We start from the raw sequence: 25,021 nt of genomic DNA on the forward strand, positions 1-25,021 counted from the left end.
GTCGCTACTGGCATCTAGTGGGCAGAAGCCAGAGATGCTGCTATCCATCCTGTAATCCACAGCACAGCATCCTATTATGGCAAGTTATCTAGACTCAAATGCCAATAGTGCCAAAGTTAACAAACCCTGACCTAGATCCTCCTTTTATGTTTCTTTTAGCCAAATAGTGCAAAGTTCCTGCCCAGCCTCACTGGCAGTTTTATCACAGACAAAACAGTTAAGGAACATCTCTTCGGAGAGAATGTTCCTGAACTTCCCAGGGGAGGTGGACTTGTCTTTTTGTTAAAAATTGTAGTTTAAAAAAAAATTGTAGTTAAAATTTTTGGGTTGTTTTCATAAACATAATTCATTGTAAAATATTTGAAAAAAGTGTAAAGTGGACAGAAGACATCCACGATCCTATGACATTCAGGGTACTGATAACCTCTCTGTGTGCTTCCTTTCTTTTATTTCTCTGCATTTTTGTAAGCCTGAGTTCATACTAATTCAATTCTACACTAGGGTGCCTTTTTCCTTTTCATTTCATAGTTACTGTATAAATAATTTCCTATTAACTTTGTTTTAACATCACTTTTAATGGCTGCATGATCCTCCATTTTGGGACAATACTATAACTTAGTTTGTTTTCAGATTTTTACCATTGTAAATAACAAGGTGTGAACATCTTTGTTCAGAAGTGATTGATAATTATTTGCTTAGAATTCATGCCCAGGGTGCACCTGGGTGGCTCAGTGGGTTAAAGCCTCTGCCTTCGGCTCAGGTCATGATCCCGGGGTTCTGGGATCGAACCCCACATCGGGCTCTCTGCTTGGTGAGGAGCCTGCTTCCTCCTCTCTCTCTGCCTGCTTCTCTGCCTACTAGTGATCTCTGTCTGTCAAATAAATAAATAAAATCTTAAAAAAAAGAATTCATGCCCAGAATAAAAAAGACCAAAGTAAAACACTGTGAACTTAAAGTCTTTTGATCCATGTTACCGTCTTGATGTCCAGAGTTTTCTAACTGCTGCTCTCTCCAGCTCTGATTAATAGTGCATTTTCACTCCTGACTGGCATTGAAATTATCTTTTATTTTTAAGATTTTATTTATTTATTTTTCGTGGGACTTGAACTCACAACCTGGGCCTTGAACATGGGGATTAAACTCACATGGGCTTGAACTCATAGCCCTGAGGCTTAAACTCACAACCATGAGCTCAAGATCTGAGTTGAAATCAAGAGTTGGTTGCTTAACCAACTGAGCCATCCAGGCGCCCCAGGATTTTGTTTTTAAGAAATCTCTGTGCCTAGTGTGGGGCTTAAATTCATAATCCTGAGATCAAGAGTTGGACATTCTGCCAGTGAGCCAGCCAGGCACCCCTGAATTTATCTTTTTATTTAAAAAAGATTTTATTTATTTATTTGACAGATGGAGATCACAAGTAGGCAGAGAGGCAGGCGGGGGAGGGGGGAAGCAGGCTCCCCGCTGAGCAGAGAGTCCAATGAGGGGCTCGATTCCAGGACCCTGAGATCATGACCCGAGCTGGAGGCAGAGGCCAGCCCACTGAGCCACCCAGGCGCTCTTGAATTTATCATTTTAAAAACTGCTGATTCAATAGGCAACAGACTTTTATCTAATTATTTAAATATGCGTTTTGTTAACAATGAGCAACCTGGACATTTTTCACACGACAGTCCACTCTTGCCCAGTGCTCTCAATAAGATGCTTGTTTGCAAACAGATGGTCTTCTGTTCCATTGGGATAGTTATAGTTCTTACCTTGTTAAGTTTGGCCAGGATATAAATTCACTCAGTATCTGGCACACAATTAATGCTGGGTAGTTGTTTTGATTGATGTAGCTATGGTTTAGCAGATGGAATCTGGATCCCTGGCCTTTTGATTTTCAATGATGGCATCCATTTGAATAAAATAAGGAGAATTTAGAAAGCCTCTGTCAGAGGAGTTGATTTTCTACCAGATCCCTTTCCTCTTCTAGAAAATATAAGTTGACACGATGCCCCCAAAATATGAAAAATGTGAGTCATTAGCTATTTTGTTACTAAGTCCAGTCTGTTGAAAGGCTTAGGAGTCCTTTGTGGTTATTTGTGCTGGTGTTTTGATGTGGGAGCAACACAATCCCAGGATTTTCTGATCCCAGAGGATGTGTACCTTCTAACTCCCCCTAAGATCCAAAAGCTCTCCAAGATCCATAACTCTCGAGATAATTACATTTTGCTTTGGATAGAGGCTAAGACTTGTTTCATCTCCAGGTTTGTGTTTGAGTTCCATACATATTACAGATGCTACCTGTGGCACTCTGGATGCTGAATGAAGACCTTTCCAGGGGCACCTAGGTGTTTCTGTCAGTTGAGCATCTGTATTTGGCTCAGGTCATGATCTCAGGGTCCTGGGATCGAGCTGCATGTCAGGCTCCCTGCTCAGCGGGGAACCTGCTTCTCCTTCTCTCTCTCTGCCCCATCTCCCCACTGGTTCTCTCTCAAATAAAAATCTTTAAAAAACAACAAAAAAAGACCCTTACAAAAGGCATAGAATTTCCTAGGCAAGAAATCATTCCTGGGGTGTTGTGGTGGCACGAGTGTGGGACTTTTGACAGATCTGAGTTCAAACCTCTGCTCTGCTACTCACAAGTGCTCTGACCTGGGGGGAAGGGTTTACATTTTCTGAGCTTCAGTTCCATCGCCTACAAAATGAGGCTGCTTTCCATCCACCTTCTAGAACTGAGTGGTGATGACAGACAAAATGCTAAGGACAGGGCACCTGGGTGGCTCAGTGGGTTAAGCCTCTGCCTTTGGCTCAGGTTATGATCTCAGGGTCCTGGGATCGAGTCCCGCATTGGGCTCTCTGCTCAGTGGGGAGCCTGCTTCCCTCTCTCTCTCTGCCTGCCTCTCTGCCTACTTGTGATCTTTCTCTGTGTGTCAAATAAATAAATAAAATTTAAAAAAAAAGCTAAGGACAAGGTTTCTGCACAAGGAAGGTGCTTAATTAATGCATCTGTTTCTATAAAACTCATGCTGCATTCTAAAAAGAGAGAGGCTTCTTTGGACCTCTCCCAGATGGTTTAATTTTTTTTTTTTTTAATCAGAGAGAGAGAGGGAGAGAGAGTGAGCACAGGCAGACAGAATGGCAGGCAGAGGCAGAGGGAGAAGCTGGCTCCCATCCCAGCAAGGAGCCCGATGTGGGACTGGATTCTAGGATGCTGGGATCATGACCTGAGCCGAAGGCAGCTGCCTAACCAACTGAGCCACCCAGGCGTCCCACAGATGGTTTAATTTTATTCTCAAGTCAGAAGAGTGGAAAATACATTGATCTTGGTGGTACTGAATGGAATCTGAATCCTAACTCAGACATTTATTAGCTATGTCACTTTATTTTATTTTATTGTAGATTTTATTTTTTAAGTAAACCTCCACATCTAATGTGCGTCTCATATTCACAACCCCAAGATCAAGAGTTGCACACTCCACTGACTGAGGCAGCCAGGCGCCCCTAGCCATGTCACTTTAAACAAATGACTTCATCTGTCTCTGCTTCAATTCCCTTATCTGTAAAATGGAGAAACTAATATTTACTTAGTACAGACTATTTAGAAGGAGCTATTATTATTACTACTGACACTGTGATTGCTTTATCTATTTTCTTTTAATGGCCACATAGTCTGGGAAATTTGGCAGATTTAGTTCTAGCCACTAATGGGGAGAATTTTAGCAGGTGTTGGGCTGCTCTGAATGGGCCCAGGGTAGTTAGTAAAGGAGAAGAGCAATCAGAGAGGATGTTTGAAGGAAGATCTCCAAAACCAAATTGACCTCATTCTTAATTTTCAGTCTTGGGGGATTTGACTCTATCTGAGAAAATTCTCAGTATCCCCTATGACCCCTCCTTGATTTCCTTGGCACGAGAACCCTGCCTAGACTTCTGCTGTCCACCTTGGGGTTGGGGGTGTGGAAGGTAACTGTGCCTAGCCTCAGAGTCAAGATATGAGGTCCATCAGCCTGGATATTTTAGGTGCCTACCTTTTCTCTCTGGACCAGAAACAAGGACTTGGACCGTGCCCGAGGTGACCAGTCCTCTGCCCTCCCCAAGAACATTCCACACATCCTCTGCGGCCATTGGAAACCAGCTGTATGTCTTTGGGGGCGGAGAGAGAGGCGCCCAGCCTGTGCAGGATGTGAAGCTGCATGTGTTTGACGCAAGTATGGACTGGCGGGCACCCTAGGGCTGCCACTTACCAGGTCAGAGCCACCCCGGCCTACGGCTTACCTGATGTTGGAGGCAGAGAGATTAGAAAATGACACTTTGTCCGACGTCTCACTTCTAGATGTCTTTGACGTGTCCCTTACCTAATATCTTGCTCCCACAGCAACATGTGCATTTAAAAAGGTATAAATGGTCAATTTAAAATATTTAAACCGTGTAATTTATAAAGCAAAAAACCCTAAAAGTTTCCTCTTTAGCCTTTTCCTTTCTACTCCCCAAACAGGGAAACACTCATAGCAGTTCCTGATGTGTCCTCCTAGACTTGCCTATGCATTTATAAATCATATATATGTGGGTAAATGGACATTTATGACTCTTCTGCGAATTTTGAAATGATACAGAAACCTTGGAACACATACATGGGATCAGATTATAAATACATTTCTGCGGCTTACGTTTGCAGGGGTGAGGCTCAACCTCCATAGGTGAAAGCATGCGTTTTTGAGGCTGCTGAACCTGGACTCAGGACCAGACCTGACAGACACTTCCTATATTACTTCTGACCAGTCAATCTCTCTAGGTCTTAGTTTACTGATCTGTAAATAGAGATAGCAATAGGGCCTACTAAAAAGAGTTGGGAAGATTAAATGAGATAATGTGATATGGTGCATAGCACAGTGGCTGGCGTACCTCAGGAAGCACCTCAGGAAGATGAACTGTGGTGATCCCTTCATTTAATCACACACATGGATGTTTTCTAAGTCAATACCAGTTTCCTTGCAGAGCCTATCCTGTGGGTAGGCTCTGCATTCATTTTCCTACTGATTGACTTTTTGCTGACAGTCCGACAGCGAACATATACATTAACTTTTGTGTATGTTACCAACATTTAGTAGATGCTTAAGAGTGGAGTTCCTGGGTGAAAAAGATGTAAACATTTGGAATTATGAGACCTCTTGCCAGATTTTTGCATAAGGAGCATCTATTTACATTTCTTCCTCTTACTAGTAGGCATTGATGAATAACAATTTACAAATAACATGACCAAAATAATTTTCATGTGTGTTTTTCAAGAGAGATGCAGCCTTTTTTGAGAAGATGGAATAAGCAAAATTTCAAACTTCCAAAGTAAAATTGGAATAATGAAGACACCTCACAGTATGACTTTTGTCTTTGCAAATCTTTTAAGGAAGTGTTTAAAGTTTTTAACTAATGTTGGTTTTGAAAACACAAAACTCTAAGGATTGAGGAAAAAATGTACATATATATGTATGCTTTATATGTATTTGTATATATAAAATACTGTCACTCTCAAATTATTCACTTCTCAGTGTGTTTACAGTCTTTTTTTTTTTTTAAGATTTTGTTTATTTATTTATTTGACAGACAGAAATCATAAGTAGGCAGAGAGGCAGGCAGAGAGAGAGGAGGAAGCAGGCTCTCTGCCAAGCAGAGAGCCCGATGTGGGGCTCGATCCCAGGACTTTGGGATCATGACCTGAGCCGAAGGCAGAGGCTTGAACCCACTGAGCCACCCAGGTGCCCCTTTTTATTTTCTTTTTTTAAACAGCAGATATGGGGCACTGGCTGGCTTAGTCACTAGAGCATGGGACTGGTTGGGCGTAGAGTCTACTTAATAAAAATAAATAAAATTTAAAAATAGCAGAGATAATTCTACATGTAATATTTATATCCTGTATTTTTCATTTAAGTACTTTCCCTGTGATTGGGAGGTTTTCACTATTTTTATTTATTTGCTTGTTTGTTTTTAAGATTTTATTTATTTATTTGACAGACAGAGATCACAAGTAGGCAGAGAGGCAGGCAGAGAGAGAGGAGGAAGCAGCCATCCTGGGGCTTGATCCCAGGACCTAGGGATCATGACCTGAGCTGAAGGCAGAGGCTTTAACCCACTAAGCCACCCAGGTGTCCCTTTTTGTTTGTTTTAAGTAGGCTCCACACCCAGGGTCGGCCTTGAACTGATTCTGAGATTAAGAGTCTCGTGCTCTACTGACTGAGCCAGCCACATGCCCTAGTCTTCAACATTTTTAATAAATACATACTGTTCTGTCATGACTGTGGTAATAACAGTCATTCACCTGCTGAGGCACTGAAGCTATTTTCAGTTCTCCCCTCTTAAAAATAATGCTATGATGAATGTGTTTGTGCATAAACCTTTTTCAGATTATTTCAAACTGTATTCGTTCAAACAGTGAGGCTCCATGCACAACCTTTAGACATGCCTCCCGTAGCAATTCTAACACAAACTCTCACGCACTGAGTAATTCCTCTGAGCCTATGCCTTATGTACATCATCTCATTTAATCCATACTTTAACCCTGAGAGCTGTAGTATGCTTACCCCCATTTTACAACCGTGAAAACTAGAGCTTAGGGAATTCGCTGGTAAAAGGCCACAAAGTTGTTCAATGAAATGAGCCAGTTTTAACTCCATACCTCGTGTTCTGACTCCTACTCTATACCGACCCTTTAGCAGGCCCTGCTACGTTTGAAAGTAGTCTTTTTTTTACCCCCATGCTTCCAGCAAATCAGTCAAAGATACACTGTTAAGGCCTGTCGTGGAAGAAACAGTCTCATTCTTTTGAACTCTGGAGCAGTTCCAGGCCAAAGCAAAGAATAGTTTCCCAATGCCCAGTAGAAGGAGCAGGCATGTTAGGTAGTGAATTCTCTAGCCCCGGAAGTGTTCAGGCAGAGGCTGTATGGGCTGTGGAAGGAGGGAGGCCTGGTTTGGGTTGGCATGTTGGAGTGAATGACCCCAAGGTCTCTGCTGGGAAGTGAAGCTTCTTCTTCCTAGCTTTTTCATCTGATGTCCGTGAATTTACTTTTCTAGACACTATGACCTGGTCACAGCCAGAAACACTTGGAAAACCTCCATCCCCCCGGCATGGTCATGTGATGGTGGCTGCAGGGACAAAGCTCTTCATCCATGGAGGCTTGGCTGGGGACAGATTCTATGATGATCTCCATTGCATTGATATAAGTAAGTAGGGTAGAGTGCATGGGGGTTTGTCTTCTTAAAATTAAATAAAATATGCTTTGATAGAATATAGTGCTGCCCTTAAGTGTGGGTAACTGGCCAGCTAGCAGAATCTTGGCTAGATTTCTGTCAATTGTGGCTGGAATAATAATAAATAATAAAACTGGGGCGCCTGGGTGGCTCAGTGGGTTAAGCCTCTACCTTCGGCTCAGGTCATGATCCCTGGGGCCTGGGATCGAGTCCCGCATAGGGCTCTCTGCTTGGCAGGGAGCCTGCTTCTCCTCATCTCTCTCTCTGTCTGTCTCTCTGCCTATTTGTGATCTCTCTCTCTGTCAAATAAATAAATAAAATCTTTAAAAATAATAATAATAATAATAAAACCAAGGAAAGCAATCCCTTTCTGAGTACTTGCTATGTACCCAGCCATGAATTATCTCTTATGCTTCCAACAACCCTGGTCCTTCATTAAAATTCATTATTCTTTGTATTCCCTGACTGGATTCCCTGGCTGGCATTAACCATTAACCCTGTGCCCATGAGGGGCATGGACAACTTCGAATGTGTCTAGAGGTAGCCATGCTAAATAGTTAAAAACACCAGGAAGAGGGAGCCCCTAGGTGGCTCAGTCCATTAAGCATCTGCCTTTGGGTCAGGTCATGCATGATCTCTGGATCCTGGGATCGAGTCCCACATTGGGCTCCCTGCTCAAGGAGGGAAGTCTGCTTCTCCCTCTGTGCTCTCCCTCTCTCTTTCCTTCTTAAATAAATCTTAAACAGACACACAGACACACACACACACACACGAGAAATAGAAGAAATTAAGGAGAACATGAGAATTGTCTCTAGGGGTCTGAAGGGCTGATGTGTCCTAGAGATCCTGGACTTATTCTGGGTCATTCTTTCAGACTATGAGCTTCTTTAGGGCAGGGGCGTTGTCTCTTTTGTTCCCCAGTATATTTCCAGCACTTAACACAGTGTCTGGAAGATTGAGGGTGATGAGTGCATGCCTTGGATGGACAAACAAATGAACATCTTTTGTGTTACTGTAGAATACAAGAATTAGAACAGTGGGCAGAAGGCAGGAGAACTGCTATGCAGTGTTTTGGGCTATCTTGCCCAATAAAGGATTCTCTAGGTTGGTGACATCCGAGACTGGGTGACACTGGTTGGGATTCTTGTTCTGGTTAGGCTGGGTGATTCTCCCTTCCAACTCTGAGATGCTGGGCCCCTGCCTTGAATTGACAGATGGAAAAATATCTTCACAGAGGTGTTCCTTGCAGCGGTCGACTGAGGCTTTATTTTTAAATTATTTGTTTTTTAAGACTTTATTTATTCGACAGAGAGAGAGCGAGAACGAGTCGGGGGGGTGGAGAGGATGGCAGACAGAGAGGGAGATACACGCTCCCTGCTGAGTAGGGAACCAGACATGGGACTTGATTCCAGGTCCCTGGGATCATGACCTGAGCCAAAGGCGGATACTTAACTGACTGGGCCACCCGGGCACCCCTCAATGGGGGTTTTAATGTGTATTTTATTTTATTTTTAAAGATTTTATTTATTTATTTGACAGGCAGAGGTCACAAGTAGGCAGAGAAACAGGCAGAGAGAGAAGAGGAAGCAGGCTCCCTGCTCAGCAGAGAGCCCGATTTGGGGCTTAATCCCAGGACCCTGGGATCATGACCTGAGCTGAAGACAGAGGCTTTAATCCACTGAGCCACCCAGGTGCCCCTTAATGTGTATTTTAAAAAAGAAAGTCCTACTCCCTTGTGCTGAGGAACTGCTTCCTGGCGATTTCTCTTCCTTTCCTACCATGGTAATTCTGTAAACCTAAAATGCAATAATATCGTGCCTCATTTCAATGACTGTTTGAAAAGATGCAAATATCCTTGCCAAAATAGGTTGGGAGCATGTGCTTGAGGCAGCACGTTACAGTGTTGAGAACACAGGTTCTAGCATCAGACCTGAGTAGACACACATTCTAGCTGTGCCTCTTGCTAGCTGTGAGGTCTTGGACAAGTGTCTCCATCTTTGATTCTGTTTTTTCACCAGTAAAAAAAGAGTAGGCAGTTTCAGAGGGCTGTTGTGAGCAAGCAAAATGTTTAAAGTGCCTAGCCAGCATTCCCAAATTTGCTTTCTAAGGAAGTGCTAGTATTTGAAATGTGCACACACGTAGAACTTGACTCTTTCTGGGCTCCAAATTAGTAAGTAGTGACACTCACCAAAGATAATATCCTGTTATTCGGTATGCTCCAAAGACCACTTATGTCAGAATCATCTGAGATACTTGCTAAAACTGGAGAGTACTGAGCTCCTCCTCCCTCCCTGTACACCCAAACAGAATTTGAAGCTCCCTCAAGTAATTTCTGCGCCCATTAAACCTTGCTGTATTACCTCTCAGAGTGCTGAGTGGATCAGTTTGCACACTGCGGGAGTCTGACAGGTAAGGTGGAATCCATCTTCTAGGTCATGTTGTCATGTTGTACCCACTTGCTTTCTCTTGGCAGGTGACATGCAGTGGCAGAAGCTAAGTCCCACTGGGGTACCTCCCACAGGCTGTGCTGCCCACTCAGCTGTGGCCGTGGGGAAACACCTGTATATCTTTGGAGGGATGACTCCTACAGGAGCGTTGGATACAATGTACCAGTATCACATAGGTGAGCAGGTGTTCACTGTGGGTCTTTAAACAAATGTTTAAGCAAATGTGATCATTCTTTGAAAGTATCAAGGTGCTTTGTTTTTTCTCTCCACATAAATCCAAAGGAACAAAGGCCAAACTTCAGGGAATGACATCATTAAAGCAGCAGCCATTAGCTTTTTGTTTTTTGTTTTAAGATTTATTTAGTTTAGAGAGAGAGAGAGACAGCATGAAGGGGAGTGGCAGATGGAGAGGGATTATCGCAAGCCCATTCTACACTGAGCGCAGAGTCCGACATGGGGCTCAATCTCACAACCCTGAGATTAGGACCTGAGCCAAAACCAGGAGTCTAACACACCTAACCAACTGCACCATCCAGGAGCCCTAGATACTTCTTTCTTTCTTTCTTTCTTTTTTTTTTTTTTTTTTAAGATTTTATTTATTTATTTATTTGACAGAGAGAAATCACAAGTAGATGGAGAGGCAGGCAGAGAGAGAGAGGGAAGCAGGCTCCCTGCCGAGCAGAGAGCCCGATGCGGGACTCGATCCCAGGACCCTGAGATCATGACCCGAGCCGAAGGCAGCGGCTTAACCACTGAGCCACCCAGGCGCCCTCTTTCTTTCTTTTTTTAAAAGATTTTATTTATTTATTTGAGAGAGAGAGCATGAGAGGAGAGAGGTCAGCGGGAGAAGCAGACTCCCTGCTGAGCAGGAAGCCTGATGTGGGACTCGATCCTATGACTCCAGGATCATGACCTGAGCCGAAGGCAGTCGCTCAACCATCTGAGCCACCCAGGCCCCCCGCCCTAGATCTTTCTGTTGCTTCCTATTTCTGTTAGGGCTGATATAGCAAATCACTGAGCATTTCTGGAAATTTCTTAACAGAGCTTTTGTATGTTTGTCTTTTCTCTAACATAGAAAAGCAGCATTGGACCTTGCTTAAATTTGATACTTTTCTACCCCCTGGACGACTGGATCATTCCATGTGTGTCATTCCGTGGCCAGTGAGGTGTACTTCTGAGAAAGAAGATTCAAATTCTGTCACTCTAAACTATGATACTGAGAAAGGGGATTCCACCAACAAAGGAGTGACCGAAGGTGGTGACTCACATGAGGAAAGTCAGACTGACATACTGCTCTGTTTTGTGTTCGGCGGGATGAACACAGAAGGGGAAATCTATAATGACTGTATTGTGACTGTAGTTGACTAATACATGCCACATTTTTATTAAATGACAGACTTTCAGAGAAGTTAAATGAAACCTTAGCTGTTTTATACCTCCAAAATATTTTTTGCACACTGTATCCCTCTTGCTCTCACCTACGCAGTAGGTGAGGAAATGGATAGCCCAAGTGCAAAAACCTCTATTAAGGGTTTTACCAGCAATATAGCTTAAGTAAATGTGATTGCTTTGGAGTATTGATCACAAAGGAGCACCCAGCTGGCTTAGTCAGTAGAACATGTGACGCTTGATCTCAGGGTTGTAAATTCATGCCCCATGTTTTGTGTAGAGATTACATAAAAATAAAATCTTTAAAAAGAAAATTGACCACAAAGATGTTGAAGAATAAGGCTGTATAAATCAGGGAATGGACATTTACAGGTTGAAGTCTATCTTTCTAGTATTGAGCTGCTCTCCAGAAAGAGGTGCAGCCTATTGGTATTTGGTACTGAGAGCCACTGTGGACAGGGACGAAGAATGGTCCTTGTCTTTCCCAACCGCGGCTAACACCACAGCACACAGCACTGCAGATCACTTTTTTTTTTTTAAAGATTTATTTATGTATTTGACAGAGGTCACAAGTAGAGAGGCAGGCAGGGAGAGACGGGGGAAAGCAGGATCCCCGCTGAGCAGAGACCGCTGTAGGGCCCAATCCCAGGACCCTGAGATCATGACAGGAGCTGAAGGCAGAGGCTTAACCCACTGAGCCACCCAGGCGCCCTCTGCAGATCACTTTTAAGGTTTGTGTGGAATTTGGCCTGAAGACCTTCCGTATTACGCTCTAGGCTTGTCCAAATGCTTCCGGGGCACTGTAGCGGGGTCTGGGCCTGAGTAAAATCACGCAAGCCCTCAGGTTTCATTTCTGCCACAGTTAGCCAATTAACCTTTCAGCTGGTTGCCCACCACCTATAGTTTACTTATCCTTGAGCAGTATTGGATTTCTTATTAGCACCAGAGAGCCTGCCCTTTATTGATCACAAATTAATCATTTAGATCATTTGTTTCCTCAGGGAGCCAAAGTAATCTTGAACCTCTTTTGAAACAAATGACTGCCTTTGATCCACAATTGTAGTAGGGCTTCAAATGGTTTCAGGATCACCATCCTAGATCCCACTCCAGACCACTAATGAGACATTTTGGAGAGGGAGATCCTGACATAGCAGAGGTTTTAAAATACACCTTTGTATCCTAAAGTTATGAACTGAGTCCAGGTGTGTAAAGTTAACATCTGTGATCCGTCACTCATACCAAGTCTTAGACTAGCAGCTGTAAAGCATTGGTAATAAAAAGCCACTAGAAAGTTTTAAAGGGGAAATTGGAAGTTTCAACTACATTCAAGACAACTCCACCCTTGGGCACTATAAAATGACCCTTGCATAGGTAAGAATGTTTTCCTTTCCTGTCCCTTTTTAAAATTTCTGAAGATTTTATTTATTCAACAGGGAGAGAGAGTGCTTATGTGAACACAAGCAAGGGGGAGGAGCAGAGGGAGGTGGAGAAGCAGACTCTGGTGGAGAGAGAGCCCAATCTGGGGTTTAATCCCAGGACCTCAGGATCATGACCTGAGGTGAAGGCAGAGCCCAACTGACTGAGCCACCCAGGCGGCCCTCTTTTTAAGATTTTTATATTGTGGGAGTGGGGGTAGGAGGGGTCGTCTGGGGAAGGGGCAGATGGGCAGGAAGAGCTCAAGCAGTGTGCTGAGCTTGGAGCTGAAAGGAGGCTCAACCTCGTGACCCTGAGATCATAGCCTGACCCAAAACCAAGAGTCCATTGCTTAGCTCACTGTACCACCCATATGTCCCTCCCTACTGCCCTCCCTCTTTTTTTTTAAAGATCTGAGAAAGAGGGAAGGGGAGAAGAGGGAGAAAAGGTGGAGAAGCAGAGGGAGAGGGACAACCCAACCCCACAACACAGAAATCATGACCAGAGCAAAAGTTGAGTCAGACGCTCAACCGAGACACCCAGGTGTCCCCCACCCCTTTCTTAAACTAGGTTAACGTTAGAAAAATTCCCTGAAAGATTTAAGACCCCAACCCCCCTCCACACAAGCGAGAATTTAACCTTGAAGCAACTGACTTAATTAGAAGCTTATCACAAAAATTAGACCAGTGTAAATAACAAACATTTATTGGTGTCACTTATGGTAGAAAAAGTTCCTACACCAGATGCGCATGACCCAATTGTTAAATAGAACATTTCCAAGGTGAACACACACCCTATCCCAGCTTTTTTACCCACGTTTTAAGATAGCCAATTCTTCCGTTCCCCCCACCCCAAGACATGTGAGCAACTGCTAATGAAAAGCAGTAAACAGCCACTTGGGCTATATCATTTTCAACTCCACTCCAAGGTGAAGATTCCAATTACATTCGAGACTTAAGTTCTCTCAATTTTCTTCTAACGAAAGTTCCTGAGTCCAGTATTTACAATATTTAAGCACTAGCAGAGCAATGTCTACAACTCATCCTTGTCTGCTGGTTCCTCATCACCAGTTGGGGGAGGGCCTGCACTTCCATAGAGTTTGCTGATAATTGGCTGAACAATTTCTTCTAGTTCCTTCTTTTTAGCTTTGAAATCTTCAATGTCAGCATCTTGGTGACTTTCTAGCCATTCAATCTTTTCCTCTACAGCTTTTTCCATGGTCTCCTTATCTTCAGAGGAGAGTTTACCTCCCAGCTTTTCTTTATCTCCAATCTGATTCTTTAGAGAATAGGCATAGCTTTCCAATTCATTTCTGGTGTCAATGCGCTCCTTGAGCTTTTTGTCTTCCTCGGCAAACTTCTCAGCATCATTAACCATCCTTTCAATTTCTTCAGGTGTCAGACGATTTTGGTCATTGGTAATTGTAATCTTGTTTTTGTTGCCTGTACCCTTGTCTTCGGCTGTCACTCGAAGAATGCCATTCACATCTATCTCAAAGGTAACTTCAATCTGTGGGACCCCACGGGGAGCAGGAGGAATTCCAGTCAGATCAAAAGTTCCCAGAAGGTGATTGTCTTTTGTAAGGGGTCGTTCACCTAGAAGATACACCAAAAAAACCCACAGAACTTGTTAGTTGTTACTGACAAACATTAGTGGATCTGGATCCTTATATTTCAGTCTGGTAGAGCCTACAGTGGCAAGGGCATGCTTATCAAGCTAGAAGTGGGTCAGTATTGATCTATAAGGAATAGCAAGCAGGACTATTAAGTTACTACTAACTTTTAATTGAATTTCATCTACAGCATTATCAACATTTCTAGAAGCCAGTTCAGAAGTTATTTTTAAAGGCAAAGAGTGCCAGATAGCAAGGTAAGAACCAGATTTTGGGGCTGACTCTACCAAACTCAACACTAGTCATATTAGGGACCCTGTCTGAAAATAGCAAATATTTCTTTCCTTTCTCATTTCAATAGAATATATTAAGAAAACATCCTTCTCAAAAACATACTATGTCATTCACAAATGTAGGGTATTACCTTCATAGACCTTGATTGTAACAGTTGGTTGGTTATCAGAAGCTGTAGAAAAGATCTGAGACTTCTTGGTGGGCACCACGGTGTTCCTTGGAATCAGTTTGGTCATGACGCCTCCCACAGTTTCAATACCAAGTGTAAGGGGACATACATCAAGCAGTACCAGATCACCTGCAAGGTAAAGTTAACCAAAGTTAAATTCCAATTCAAGAGTCACAAGAGCACTATCAAGCAGTCTCCCCTGGAACTGTGTAACTTTATCTTCTCCATCTTGCCATTTAGTGTGAGGTTCTAATGCAAAATCATTTTAGAAGCACTGAATTCAATATAGCTGCTAATGATCTTGAAACTGAACCAAGTCTTGTCCTCACTCTACCCTTTACTAGCTGTGAGACCCTGTTGCTCATGTTCTATTACCTTGTAAAGCAAAAGTCAGTTACACTCTTCCTATCAAGCTATTGAAGTACCTATCAAGCTACTGAAGTGAAAGTACTGTGGAAGATGCTGTGACAGGGACATACCTGTATCTTGATCACCAGAAAGTACACCAGCCTGGACAGCAGCACCATATGCTACAGCCTCATCTGGGTTGATGCCACGGGATGGCTCCTTGCCATTGAAGAACTCTTTAACCAGTTGTTGAATCTTTGGGATTCGAGTAGAGCCACCAACAAGAACAATTTCATCAATATCAGACTTCTTTAAGTCAGAATCCTCCAGCACCTTCTGGACAGGCTTCATGGTAGAACGGAACAGGTCCTAGAATAGAGAACACAATTACTGTGATGATGCCTATTGTACCTAGATATTGTCTACATACCTAAATATAGTACCCTAAACACAAAGTCTAACTAGATCCCATTAGCAAAGCAAACAAAAAAACACCAAAAACAAAACAAAACAAAACAACCCCCAAGAACATACCATATTTAGCTCTTCAAATTTGGCCCGTGTCAGAGTCTCAGAGAAGTCTTCTCCTTCATAGAAAGACTCAATTTCAATTCTTGCTTGATGTTGAGAAGACAGGGCCCGTTTGGCCTTTTCTACCTCCCGCCGGAGTTTCTGCACAGCTCTGTTATCTTTTCTAACATCTTTGCCAGTCTTCTTTTTGTAGAGTTTGATAAAGTGTTCCATGACACGTTGGTCAAAGTCTTCTCCACCCAGATGAGTATCTCCGTTAGTAGCTACGACTTCGAAGACACCATTGTCAATGGTGAGAAGAGATACATCGAAAGTTCCACCACCCAGGTCAAACACCAGAATATTCTTCTCTCCTTCCCTCTTATCCAAGCCATAAGCAATAGCAGCTGCTGTACTGTTAAGAGAAAGAGAAAGAAAAAAAAGTTTAGTTAAGTTTACATTCCCCTGATTTGGCAAATATGCCATGCTTTTGAATTAACACTCACGGCTCATTAATGATCCTCATGACATTCAATCCGGCAATAGTCCCAGCATCTTTGGTTGCCTGTCGTTGGGCATCATTGAAATAGGCTGGTACAGTAACAACTGCATGGGTAACCTTACAGAATAACAAAAGGTAAGTTAGTGTATTTTATCACACAGTTTACCTCATATAAGTTGCACTCAAAACATCACTTTAGGGGCGCCTGGATGGCTCAGTGGGTTAAGCCTCTGCCTTTGGCTCAGGTCATAATCTAAGAGTCCTGGGATCGGGCCCCACATCAAGCATCTCTGCTCACCTGCTCCCCCCGCCTGCCCCTCTGCCTACTTGTGATCTCTTTCTGTCAAATAAATAAAATCTTAACAAAACAAAACCAAAGAACACCACTTTAGTTTCTAAGACAATTTGTTTGTTAGGTGTGTATAATAACATGTAATTTTATACCCACGGATTTGCAAGCATTACATGGTAATACATGAAAAGTCCTTAATACTTTGTTTGGCCCACAGTAAAACATGCAAGTTATTAAAACTGATATACATAGACATCGTTCAGATTCAAAATTATTAAAACAACAAAGGCATCTACACAATAAATCAAGAATAGTAAAAACAGCATTACTTAACATCATTCTAGAAACATTTACCTTCTTTCCCAAGTAAGCCTCTGCAGTTTCCTTCATTTTGGTGAGAACCATGGCAGAAATTTCTTCAGGAGCAAATGTCTTTGTTTGCCCACCTCCAATATCCACTTGAATGTATGGTTTAGTCTTCTTCTCAACCACCTATTTTACAGAACGATTATTACTTCCAGGCACGGAAGCAAGAACACTGAAAACTTACAGAGGGCTGTCTGAGTCCCACTTCCTCCCCCATGGTTTGGTTTACTTTAGCCGACTGGAACCGCATACTGACTAGAAATAGGTTAAGGAGTATGGGTGCCCGAGGAAGACAAGCCTCCTCAATTTTAGTCAGGCTCATAATCCTAAACGATGGAGACAGGACAGTTAACGTGTGAAATGTCTTTGCCGGCCAAGCTTTCTTCTAGCAAGTTTTGTAACATGCCAAGATTACTCAATGAAAGTTATTACCAACACACTATGTCTGTGCCCTTCCTGTGGTCTCCACCATTTTCCAGCAACTTCTTAATCCTTAAACACCCCGACCGCAGCCACCCACCTCCGTTCGGGTGAGGAAAACCCCATCGCACCTTGAACGGCAGGAACTTGATGTCCTGCTGCACGGACGGGTCGTTCCACGTGCGGCCGATGAGCCGCTTGGCGTCGAAGACCGTGTTCTCAGGGTTGGAGGTGAGCTGGTTCTTGGCCGCGTCGCCGATCAGACGCTCCCCTTCCGGAGTGAAGGCCACATAAGACGGCGTGATGCGGTTGCCCTGATCGTTGGCGATGATCTCCACGCGGCCGTTCTTGAACACCCCGACGCTGGCAGAGAAAAATCACCAAGAACGCCAGGAATCAGCACCGTGATTCTCACAGGGGCCCAGGAGGCCACGCCCCATTCCCCCCTTTCCAGAACCCCCACTCACCAGGAGTAGGTGGTCCCCAGGTCGATGCCCACCACCGTGCCCACGTCCTCCTTCTTGTCCTCCTCCTCGGCCCGCGCCGCGCCGAGCAGCAGCAGCACCGCAGCCACCAGGGACAGCTTCATCTTGCCGGCGCCGTAGGCCAGTCGGTCGGCAGGCTGGCAGGACGTCACAGGCAATCCAGCCACAGGCCACAGCACCCGAGCGCACCGAGGTTACTGATCTGAAGGTACAGGGCCCGGGGTCAGCAGGCAAAGCAGACAAGGCGAAGGGCAGGTCCGGAAAGACAGGCCGCGGCGCTTACCTCTCAGACTCACAAAAATCCCCCAAGTTGATGAGCCTGTGATGTCTCAGCCAGCGTCGACCGCGCCGTCGCCGAGGCCGCTTATATACCCTCCCCCCTAGCCCCGTCGTGGAGGCCACCGATTGGCGAAGGCCATGTTCGTTGGAGGCCGCTGATTGGTCCAGGCCACCAAGCTGGCCGCCGCCGATTCGAAGCGGCCTCCTCCGCAACAGACGTCACCGCTACGCCCCCCCGGCGGACTCATTGGCTGCTGGCCGCACCCGACAGCCACCAATGGGAGGCAACATCCGCTCCAGGCGCAGGCCTCACTGGTTCAGCAGCTGCCTGTCCCTCATGCGACCTCTCACCCGGAGGCCGTTTCCGCAGGTAACGGCAGAAGTCCCGCCTTCCACGCTGGGCCCCGGGGGGCCGAGGCTAGTGTGCCTTGCGTGATTCCCTCGAGGCGGTGGAATTTGGGTCTTTTGCTTCTCGTTCTCCCCTGTCTGCTTGTCCCTCCTCCGTCCTTCATCTTGGGGCGGGAAGCGGCTCTTGCTTTTCCCAGCTTCCAGCCCGTCCCAGGCAGGCAGGTCTCAGCGTAGATGCTGTGATCACCTCAGAAATTTCTTTGCCCTTTATAGCCGCTACGGTTCTGGGGTGTCCGAGCCTCCGGGCTTTTTGTTGTTCTCCAGCCCGCAGCCCTCGAGCTGGGTCCTGGCCGGAGCACCGCTCGGCCGCAGATCGTGGCTGCTAGCCATTCTGTCGGCCCTGCTCTCCCTAGCCACCTATCTTTATTTATATCGGGCTGCTCCACATTACCCTACCCCACGGTAAGTCACAGGCCTGGCCAAAGTAACTGCCTCCTCGCCCCGAGTCCCCACCCCGGTGTGGCAGCCCTCTCCTGAAGAGCTTACTAATGCCATCGCTCCCACCTTGGGATGTATCATTTTTCTAGCTCTCCTTCTCTGCTCATCTTTTTTTTTTTCTTCTTCTTTTTATTTTTTTCCTTTGTGGCCCCGGATTATCATTTGCAAGGTGTTCCCCGTCCTTTATTCTTGATACCTTTCTGACTTCACTCTTCCTGGAAAAGGTCAGAGTGTGCTTGAACCCATTTGATAGAGAAAGACTTTCTGAGATCGCCTTTACTCTCGTAGAACAACCTGTAGCAAAAAATAATAGACGCTGCTATTTACTGTAGACTCACTATGTGCCGCCCATTGTTTGGTTTCCTATGTTGTTCAGTCCTTACAGTTTAATACTTGCATTTCCCATTTTGCAGATGAGAAAATTGGGACTGGAATATTTAAAAAGTAGCTTAAAGTCATAGAGCTGGTGAGTGATGCACTTAGAATTGATATCCAAGTCAGCTTGGCTTCATAGCCAATGCTCTCAGTTTTTTTTTTTTTTTTTTTATAGTTCATTCAACAGATCTTTTTGGAGGAACTGCTCCACTAATAGATACATATAATACATTTAATATATACATATAATACATTTTCCACTAAATGTATTCTTGAGATTCATGGTATTCATCATACCTTGTCCAAATAGGACTGAAACATCTTACACAGGGTTTACTAAGATGTTCAGCTTAGGAGTCAGTACTCAAGAATTTTTCCTTTTTCCTTCAGTGCTTCTCAAAGGTTATGCTGGTGACTCAGAATTGACTATTGAAGTTGCATCACCCATCTTAAACAGGGCTTGTAATACTGCGGTAATACTGACCCTCTGTAGGTTGCATCAGTCCATTATTAAAATAGAAATTACCATCCAGCCACTTTACAGCTTCATATCATTTCAAACAAACTTTGTATATGTAACATCTATTTCCTTTAAAAGCAAAGCTCTCAGTTTCAGCCTTATCATTGATAGATGGAGTAATCTTTTGTAACTCTTTTTCCTAAGATTTAGATAAGTGATATCTGGCTAACTCCCAAGGGGAATGAGTATTTTGGTGGTTGTAATATCTTTTTAAAACCAAGTTTATTAGGGATATGTTACTGTATAACCCGAAGTGTGATATTCTATGGATTGAATAGAAAAATGCATAGGTAAATCTAGTTTCCTGAATAATAGTATTGGTGCCAAATTATCAGTACTTAACTAAGCACTAGACACTTTGCTAAACAAACAACTTTATGTGCATTATCTTTCAATTTTTATGAAAGCATTTTTTTAAACCCTTATTTTAGAGCTAAGGAATGTGAACAAGCCCCAAGAGGTGAAGAAACTTGCCCAGGAGATTACACAGCTTAAATAGAGAGCCAGGATTTGAGCCTTGGCAATTTGATTTTTAATTTCTGTGGTTTAGATGATCATCCTGAGCTTTGGGTTTATAAGATTTATATCTCATTTAGGGTATAGAGTAGTTAATAGTTTACAAATATTTTGATGAGTGTATCCCATCAAAATCTACAATCTACAAAATTAAAATCTACAATCTACAAAAATCTACAAATGTAGATTTTTATCCAGTAATTTAAACCAGCTCATTTGACTTAACGCTCTTATGGGTAAGAAAATAGATTTCTATTTCCCATCTGATCTCAGCTAAACAGAGTTAAGATTGTTCAGGATTGGATGTCATTTAGTTCTTAAATCTTCCTTTCTGAAAGGGAATTATAAGCATACAACAGGAAGGTAAAGGAAAAGACTTATGTAATTGACAAATTGAATGTTTAGACCCTGATAACTGAGAATTTTCCACATCCTCTGTTGGGGAGAATATTCAGCTAAAAGATAAGGTACATGACCTGGGGGAACAAACCTACCAGAGCCTCAGTATTTGTATCTGTTGTATGTCAGGGATTTCTGTCCTGTTGGCTTTAGCAGCTTGTTTCAAGGATCAGATAAGATACTGTATATAAAAGTCTGTGGGAAGTTGTAGGGTAATAGGAATGCTATTAATCATGTGACTATACTATGAGAAGAAATTTTAGAAGCTCTTCAAGAAACCCATCTCTTGAGAATGAATTTTCAAGATTTCTTTCAATGGGAAATAATGTGTGGTAATTATGTTGAATCTGACATATTTTTGGAAATATATTTTTAAGTTCTCTAATTACTTTCTTATATGGTTAAAATGATGTCTTTTTTATTAAGAGACTCAGCCCTTAGAACCCTGAACCTCCCTTTTCTTAGAGCATTTACTTCAAGAAAACTCTGATTGTAGGAGTGCCTGGCTGGCTCAGTCAGTAGAGCATGTAATTCTTGATCTTGGGGTTGTAATGTGAGATCTTGGAGTCCCACACTGGGTGTAGAGATTACTTTAAAAAAATAAAATCTAGGGGCGCCTGGGTGGCTCAATGAGTTAAGGCCTCTGCCTTTGGCTCGGGTCATGATCCCAGGGTCCTGGGATCGAGCCCCACATCGGGCTCTCTGCTCAGCGGGGAGCCTGTTTCTCCCTCCCCATCTGCCTGCCTCTCTGTGCTCTCTCTCTCTCTGTCAAATAAATAAATAAAATCTTAAAAAAAAAAAAAAAGAAAAGAAAAGAGAGACTGGGCCTTAACTTTATTAAACAAGTGAGGAGTAAAACAAAAATATCTTCCCGACACCTGAGCCAGGAACAATACTAGGTATAAATCATGTAGCTTTTTTGTGTGTATGTGCGCTTTTGAAAGTGCAATGTGTTATGCAATTAGTTTTTTTTGTTTTGACTTTTTTTTTTTTTAAAGGATTTTATTTATTTGACAGAAAAAGGGAGCACAAGCAGGTGGAGCTGCAGAGAGAGAGAGAGAGAGGGAGAAGCAGGCTCCCCACTGAGCAGAGAGCCCAACGAGGGGCTCTTAGGAACCCAGGATCATGATCTGAGCTGAAGGCAGATGCTTAATCAACTGAGCCACACAGGTGACCCTTGACTTTTTAAAAGAGAATTTTCTGGTTAATAGGGAACCCTTCTCACACACAAATGAGAAGCTACAAATAGTGCATCTTCTTTACTCCCCCGGCTCCCCTGGTGGAAGACATTTAGGAAGGCATGCTGTGTCAGATAGTGTGATTGAGAGAAAAGCACATGAGGTTTGGAAGCATAAATACTAGTTATAGTTCTATCACCGAACGAGCTATGATTAGGGCAAGTCACTTAATCTCTCCGAGGCTCTGTTCAGTAGTGTGTAAAATGTATACAATTTTGCTTCCTCACAAAGGCTATTATAAAGGTATTTTATTGTTTTTTAAAAAAATTTTTAATTTCTTTTTTTTTTTTTTTTTTTTAAGATTTTTATTTGAGGGAAAGCAGGCCAAGCAGTGGGAGAGGCAGAGGGAGAAGCAGACTCCCCGGTGAGCAGGTAGCCCGATGTGGGGCTCCATCCCAGGACCCTGGGACCATGAACTGAGTGGAAGGCAGATGCTTAACAAACTGAGCCACCCAGGCACGCCTGTATTTGACTGAAGCCTTTTCATTTTCCAGAGAAAATATCTTAATTTTTCTTCTGTTTTAAATTTTCTGTTGAAGTAAAATAAGCTACTAAGTATAAAGAGCTACCTCTATAGAACCTGAATGATATTTGAGTGACAGTATATATCCTAAATCTCTAAATTTTTAAAATAGGGGTGTCTGCCTGGCTCAGAGGAGTGTGCAACTTCAAGCCCCATGTTAGCTGTAACGATTACTTAAATAAATAAATGCTTAAAAATAAATTAAAATAGGAAATATATGTATGTGGTACAAAATCCAAAGGGTACAATGTATAAGTCTGCCGGCCACCCTACCCCAGCCTTACTCCTCTACTGGTAAAGATAACCACCATCACCACTTTCCTGTGTAGCCTAGAGAGGTTTTATTCATATTCATATGCATTGTGTGTGTATGTGTATGTGTGTATGTGTGTGTGTGTGTGTATTCCTAATTTAAAAATAGTGATGGAGAATGCTACATACATGGTTGTTTTCATCCAGTTAAAGATTGTCACAAATCCACTGCCTTCTTTTTTTTTTTTTTAATGGCAATAGTAGTTACCCTTAATTGGATATTTACTATGTGCTGGATGTTTTACATATCTTAACTTTTTTATTACAAATTGCAATGTGAATACAGAAAAGTACATGAAATGCATGTATACAGTTTAATAAATAGTCATTAATAATATTTGTTATTTAATAAGAATCTATAATTTTAAATATATGCTATAACATATATAATAACTGCTATAATTATATAATTATAAATATAAAATAATTTTATAATTTAATCAAGAAAATAAATCCCTAGGTATTCAATATCCAAATTAAGAGAAAGAATGTTGTCAGCACCAGAAGTCCTCACTTTTTCACCCCAGCTGATCCTAATTTCTCTTCCATAAAAAAGTTAACTTTTCTTTGTTGTTCCGGTCTTTAGAATTTTACCATTTATCATATTAGCTTCTGTCTTAATTACTATAGCTTGATAATCCAGTAGAACATGTCCTTCCACCTTAGGAGTGTCTTGCTTTTCTTGGTACTTGTATTTCCATATAAACTTTAGAATTAGCTTGTCAAGTTGGCAAAACAAACCTATTATATCTTGTTAAGTAAGAAAAGTAAGTTATTTAACAGTATGATAATACTATGCCATTATTTTTAAATATGCTTTACAAGGTCTTAAATCTCAATTTCTATATTCTAGAATTTTTTTAAAAATTGCATGAATTTAGTATTTAATATTTATTGGAAATGAATAATTTTGTTTTGAAATGATAAATTATGTTACTTCAAGATGATGAAATGTGGCTATTAAAATTATTGATACCTATGATTTTCAAAGAGTAAATTTTAAGTATGTTACTTTTTTGTCTACATTTTCTTGTTATTTAAAAAAAATCCCTGTTTATCTATCAGGAATTTACTGAGCTTGAAAAACCTTTAAGAGCTAAAACTAAAAGTAATACAGAAGAGAACTGCTTTCAGTCCACGCACCAGCCAGCTCCGTTATGGCAACCCGAAGCCCCAGCATTGTGATTAGTGATGATGAACCAGGTTATGACCTAGATTTATTTTGTATACCTAATCATTACGCTCAGGATTTGGAAAAGGTGTTTATTCCTCATGGATTAATTATGGACAGGACGGAACGGCTTGCGCGAGATGTGATGAAGGAGATGGGAAGCCATCACATTGTAGCCCTCTGTGTGCTCAAGGGGGGTTATAAATTCTTTGCTGACCTGCTGGATTACATTAAAGCACTGAACAGAAATAGTGATAGATCCATTCCTATGACTGTAGACTTTATTAGACTGAAAAGCTACTGTAATGACCAGTCAACAAGGGACATAAAAGTAATTGGTGGAGATGATCTTTCAACTTTAACTGGAAAGAATGTCTTGATTGTTGAAGATATAATTGAAACAGGCAAAACAATGCAAACCTTGCTTTCCTTGGTCCAGCAGTATAATCCAAAGATGGTCAAGGTTGCAAGTTTGCTGGTGAAAAGGACTCCTCACAGTATTGGATACAGACCAGACTTTGTTGGATTTGAAATTCCAGACAAGTTTGTTGTAGGATATGCCCTTGACTATAATGAATATTTCCGGGATTTGAATCATGTTTGTGTCATTAGTGAAAGTGGAAAAGCAAAATACAAAGCCCAAGATGAGAGTTCTGGAAACATTTAGAGTCCCATTTAAATCAATAGTAAAATGGTTAAATGTTCTAGTTCTGTGGCCAGCTGCTTAGAGGGGCTTCTTGCATGTATCTTCTGAGAATTTTATCTGTTTGGTATGTTTGTTAGAAATGTCTTTTGCTGCATTCCTAAAGTCTTTATTTGCATTATGAACCTCTAGAGTATCAGTTCTGTTTGGGTGGATTGTTTAACTTATGAATGAAAAATCAACCACACCACTGTTGGATGAAAGTATTGAAATTGTATTTGTAGGAAACATTTAAAGAGAAGATTCATTTTTAATTGGCATTTTAATTTTTATGTATTCAGGAAAAAAACAGAAGTGATTGAATATTGTTGATTTTGCCACTGTGTTTAAAGAAGCAGTCAATTTTTGTATCAATGACAGCATTTAAGAGGTATTGTTTTCTTGGATAAAACCATGTGTCCTTGAATTATTTTAGTGTTTCAGTAGTATTAACTGTATTTTTCTGCTTGTTCAGATTATTTCTGGTGAATCTTTGTCAACAGTTTATTTTATTTTTATTTTTTTTAATTATTATTTTTTAAAGATTTTATTTATTTATTTGACAGAGATCACAGTACACAGAGAGGCAGGCAGAGAGAGAGAGGGAAGCAGGCTCCCTGCTGAGCAGAGAGCCGGATGCGGGACTCGATCCCAGGCCCCTGAGATCATGACCTGAGCCAAAGGCAGTGGCTTAAC

At 42.2% G+C, this 25,021-nt stretch overlaps 3 protein-coding genes and 1 pseudogene across 10 annotated transcripts in view; 3 read left to right on the forward strand and 1 right to left on the reverse strand.

Annotated features, from left to right (window-relative positions):
* The window catches only part of RABEPK (Rab9 effector protein with kelch motifs), a 28,745-nt gene extending 15,063 nt beyond the window's left edge, over nucleotides 1–13,682 (forward strand). For 2 of the 6 annotated variants that reach the window (XM_082695583.1, XM_082695584.1), the window contains exons 5-8: nucleotides 4,026–4,187; nucleotides 7,041–7,190; nucleotides 9,691–9,840; nucleotides 10,740–13,682. In XM_082695583.1, the coding sequence (XP_082551709.1) occupies nucleotides 4,026–4,187; nucleotides 7,041–7,190; nucleotides 9,691–9,840; nucleotides 10,740–11,032 (755 nt within the window). In that variant the 3' untranslated portion in view covers nucleotides 11,033–13,682. The remainder of the gene's footprint in view (nucleotides 1–4,025; nucleotides 4,188–7,040; nucleotides 7,191–9,690; nucleotides 9,841–10,739) is intronic. The other 4 variants (XM_082695585.1, XM_082695587.1, XM_082695586.1 and 1 more) reach the window with 2 other exon arrangements.
* HSPA5 (heat shock protein family A (Hsp70) member 5) lies at nucleotides 13,156–17,915 on the reverse strand. The gene is made up of 9 exons (XM_082695535.1): nucleotides 17,748–17,915; nucleotides 17,447–17,666; nucleotides 17,111–17,342; nucleotides 16,548–16,685; nucleotides 15,906–16,018; nucleotides 15,424–15,814; nucleotides 15,021–15,258; nucleotides 14,503–14,670; nucleotides 13,156–14,061 (listed from the first exon to the last, which is right to left on the reverse strand). Exons 2-9 carry the CDS (start codon nucleotides 17,566–17,568, stop codon nucleotides 13,499–13,501), a joined length of 1,965 nt encoding a protein of 654 aa, XP_082551661.1. The 5' UTR covers nucleotides 17,569–17,666; nucleotides 17,748–17,915; the 3' UTR covers nucleotides 13,156–13,498.
* GAPVD1 (GTPase activating protein and VPS9 domains 1) overlaps nucleotides 17,200–25,021 on the forward strand; it is an 86,330-nt gene continuing 78,508 nt past the window's right edge. Inside the window, exon 1 of the mRNA XM_082695459.1 lies at nucleotides 17,200–18,113. The gene's annotated coding sequence lies outside the window, so the exon portion shown is untranslated. The remainder of the gene's footprint in view (nucleotides 18,114–25,021) is intronic.
* On the forward strand, nucleotides 18,124–24,752 carry LOC309846534 (hypoxanthine-guanine phosphoribosyltransferase pseudogene; annotated as a pseudogene). Of its 2 annotated transcripts, XR_014316564.1 has the most exons (3): nucleotides 18,124–18,553; nucleotides 21,417–21,569; nucleotides 23,538–24,752. The product of XR_014316564.1 is annotated as a hypoxanthine-guanine phosphoribosyltransferase pseudogene (transcript). The 2 variants fall into 2 exon arrangements; XR_014316566.1 differs by lacking the exon at nucleotides 21,417–21,569.

This window comes from Mustela nivalis (assembly GCF_964662115.1).
Source record: "Mustela nivalis genome assembly, chromosome: 13".
NCBI classification, from domain to species: Eukaryota; Metazoa; Chordata; class Mammalia; order Carnivora; family Mustelidae; genus Mustela; species Mustela nivalis.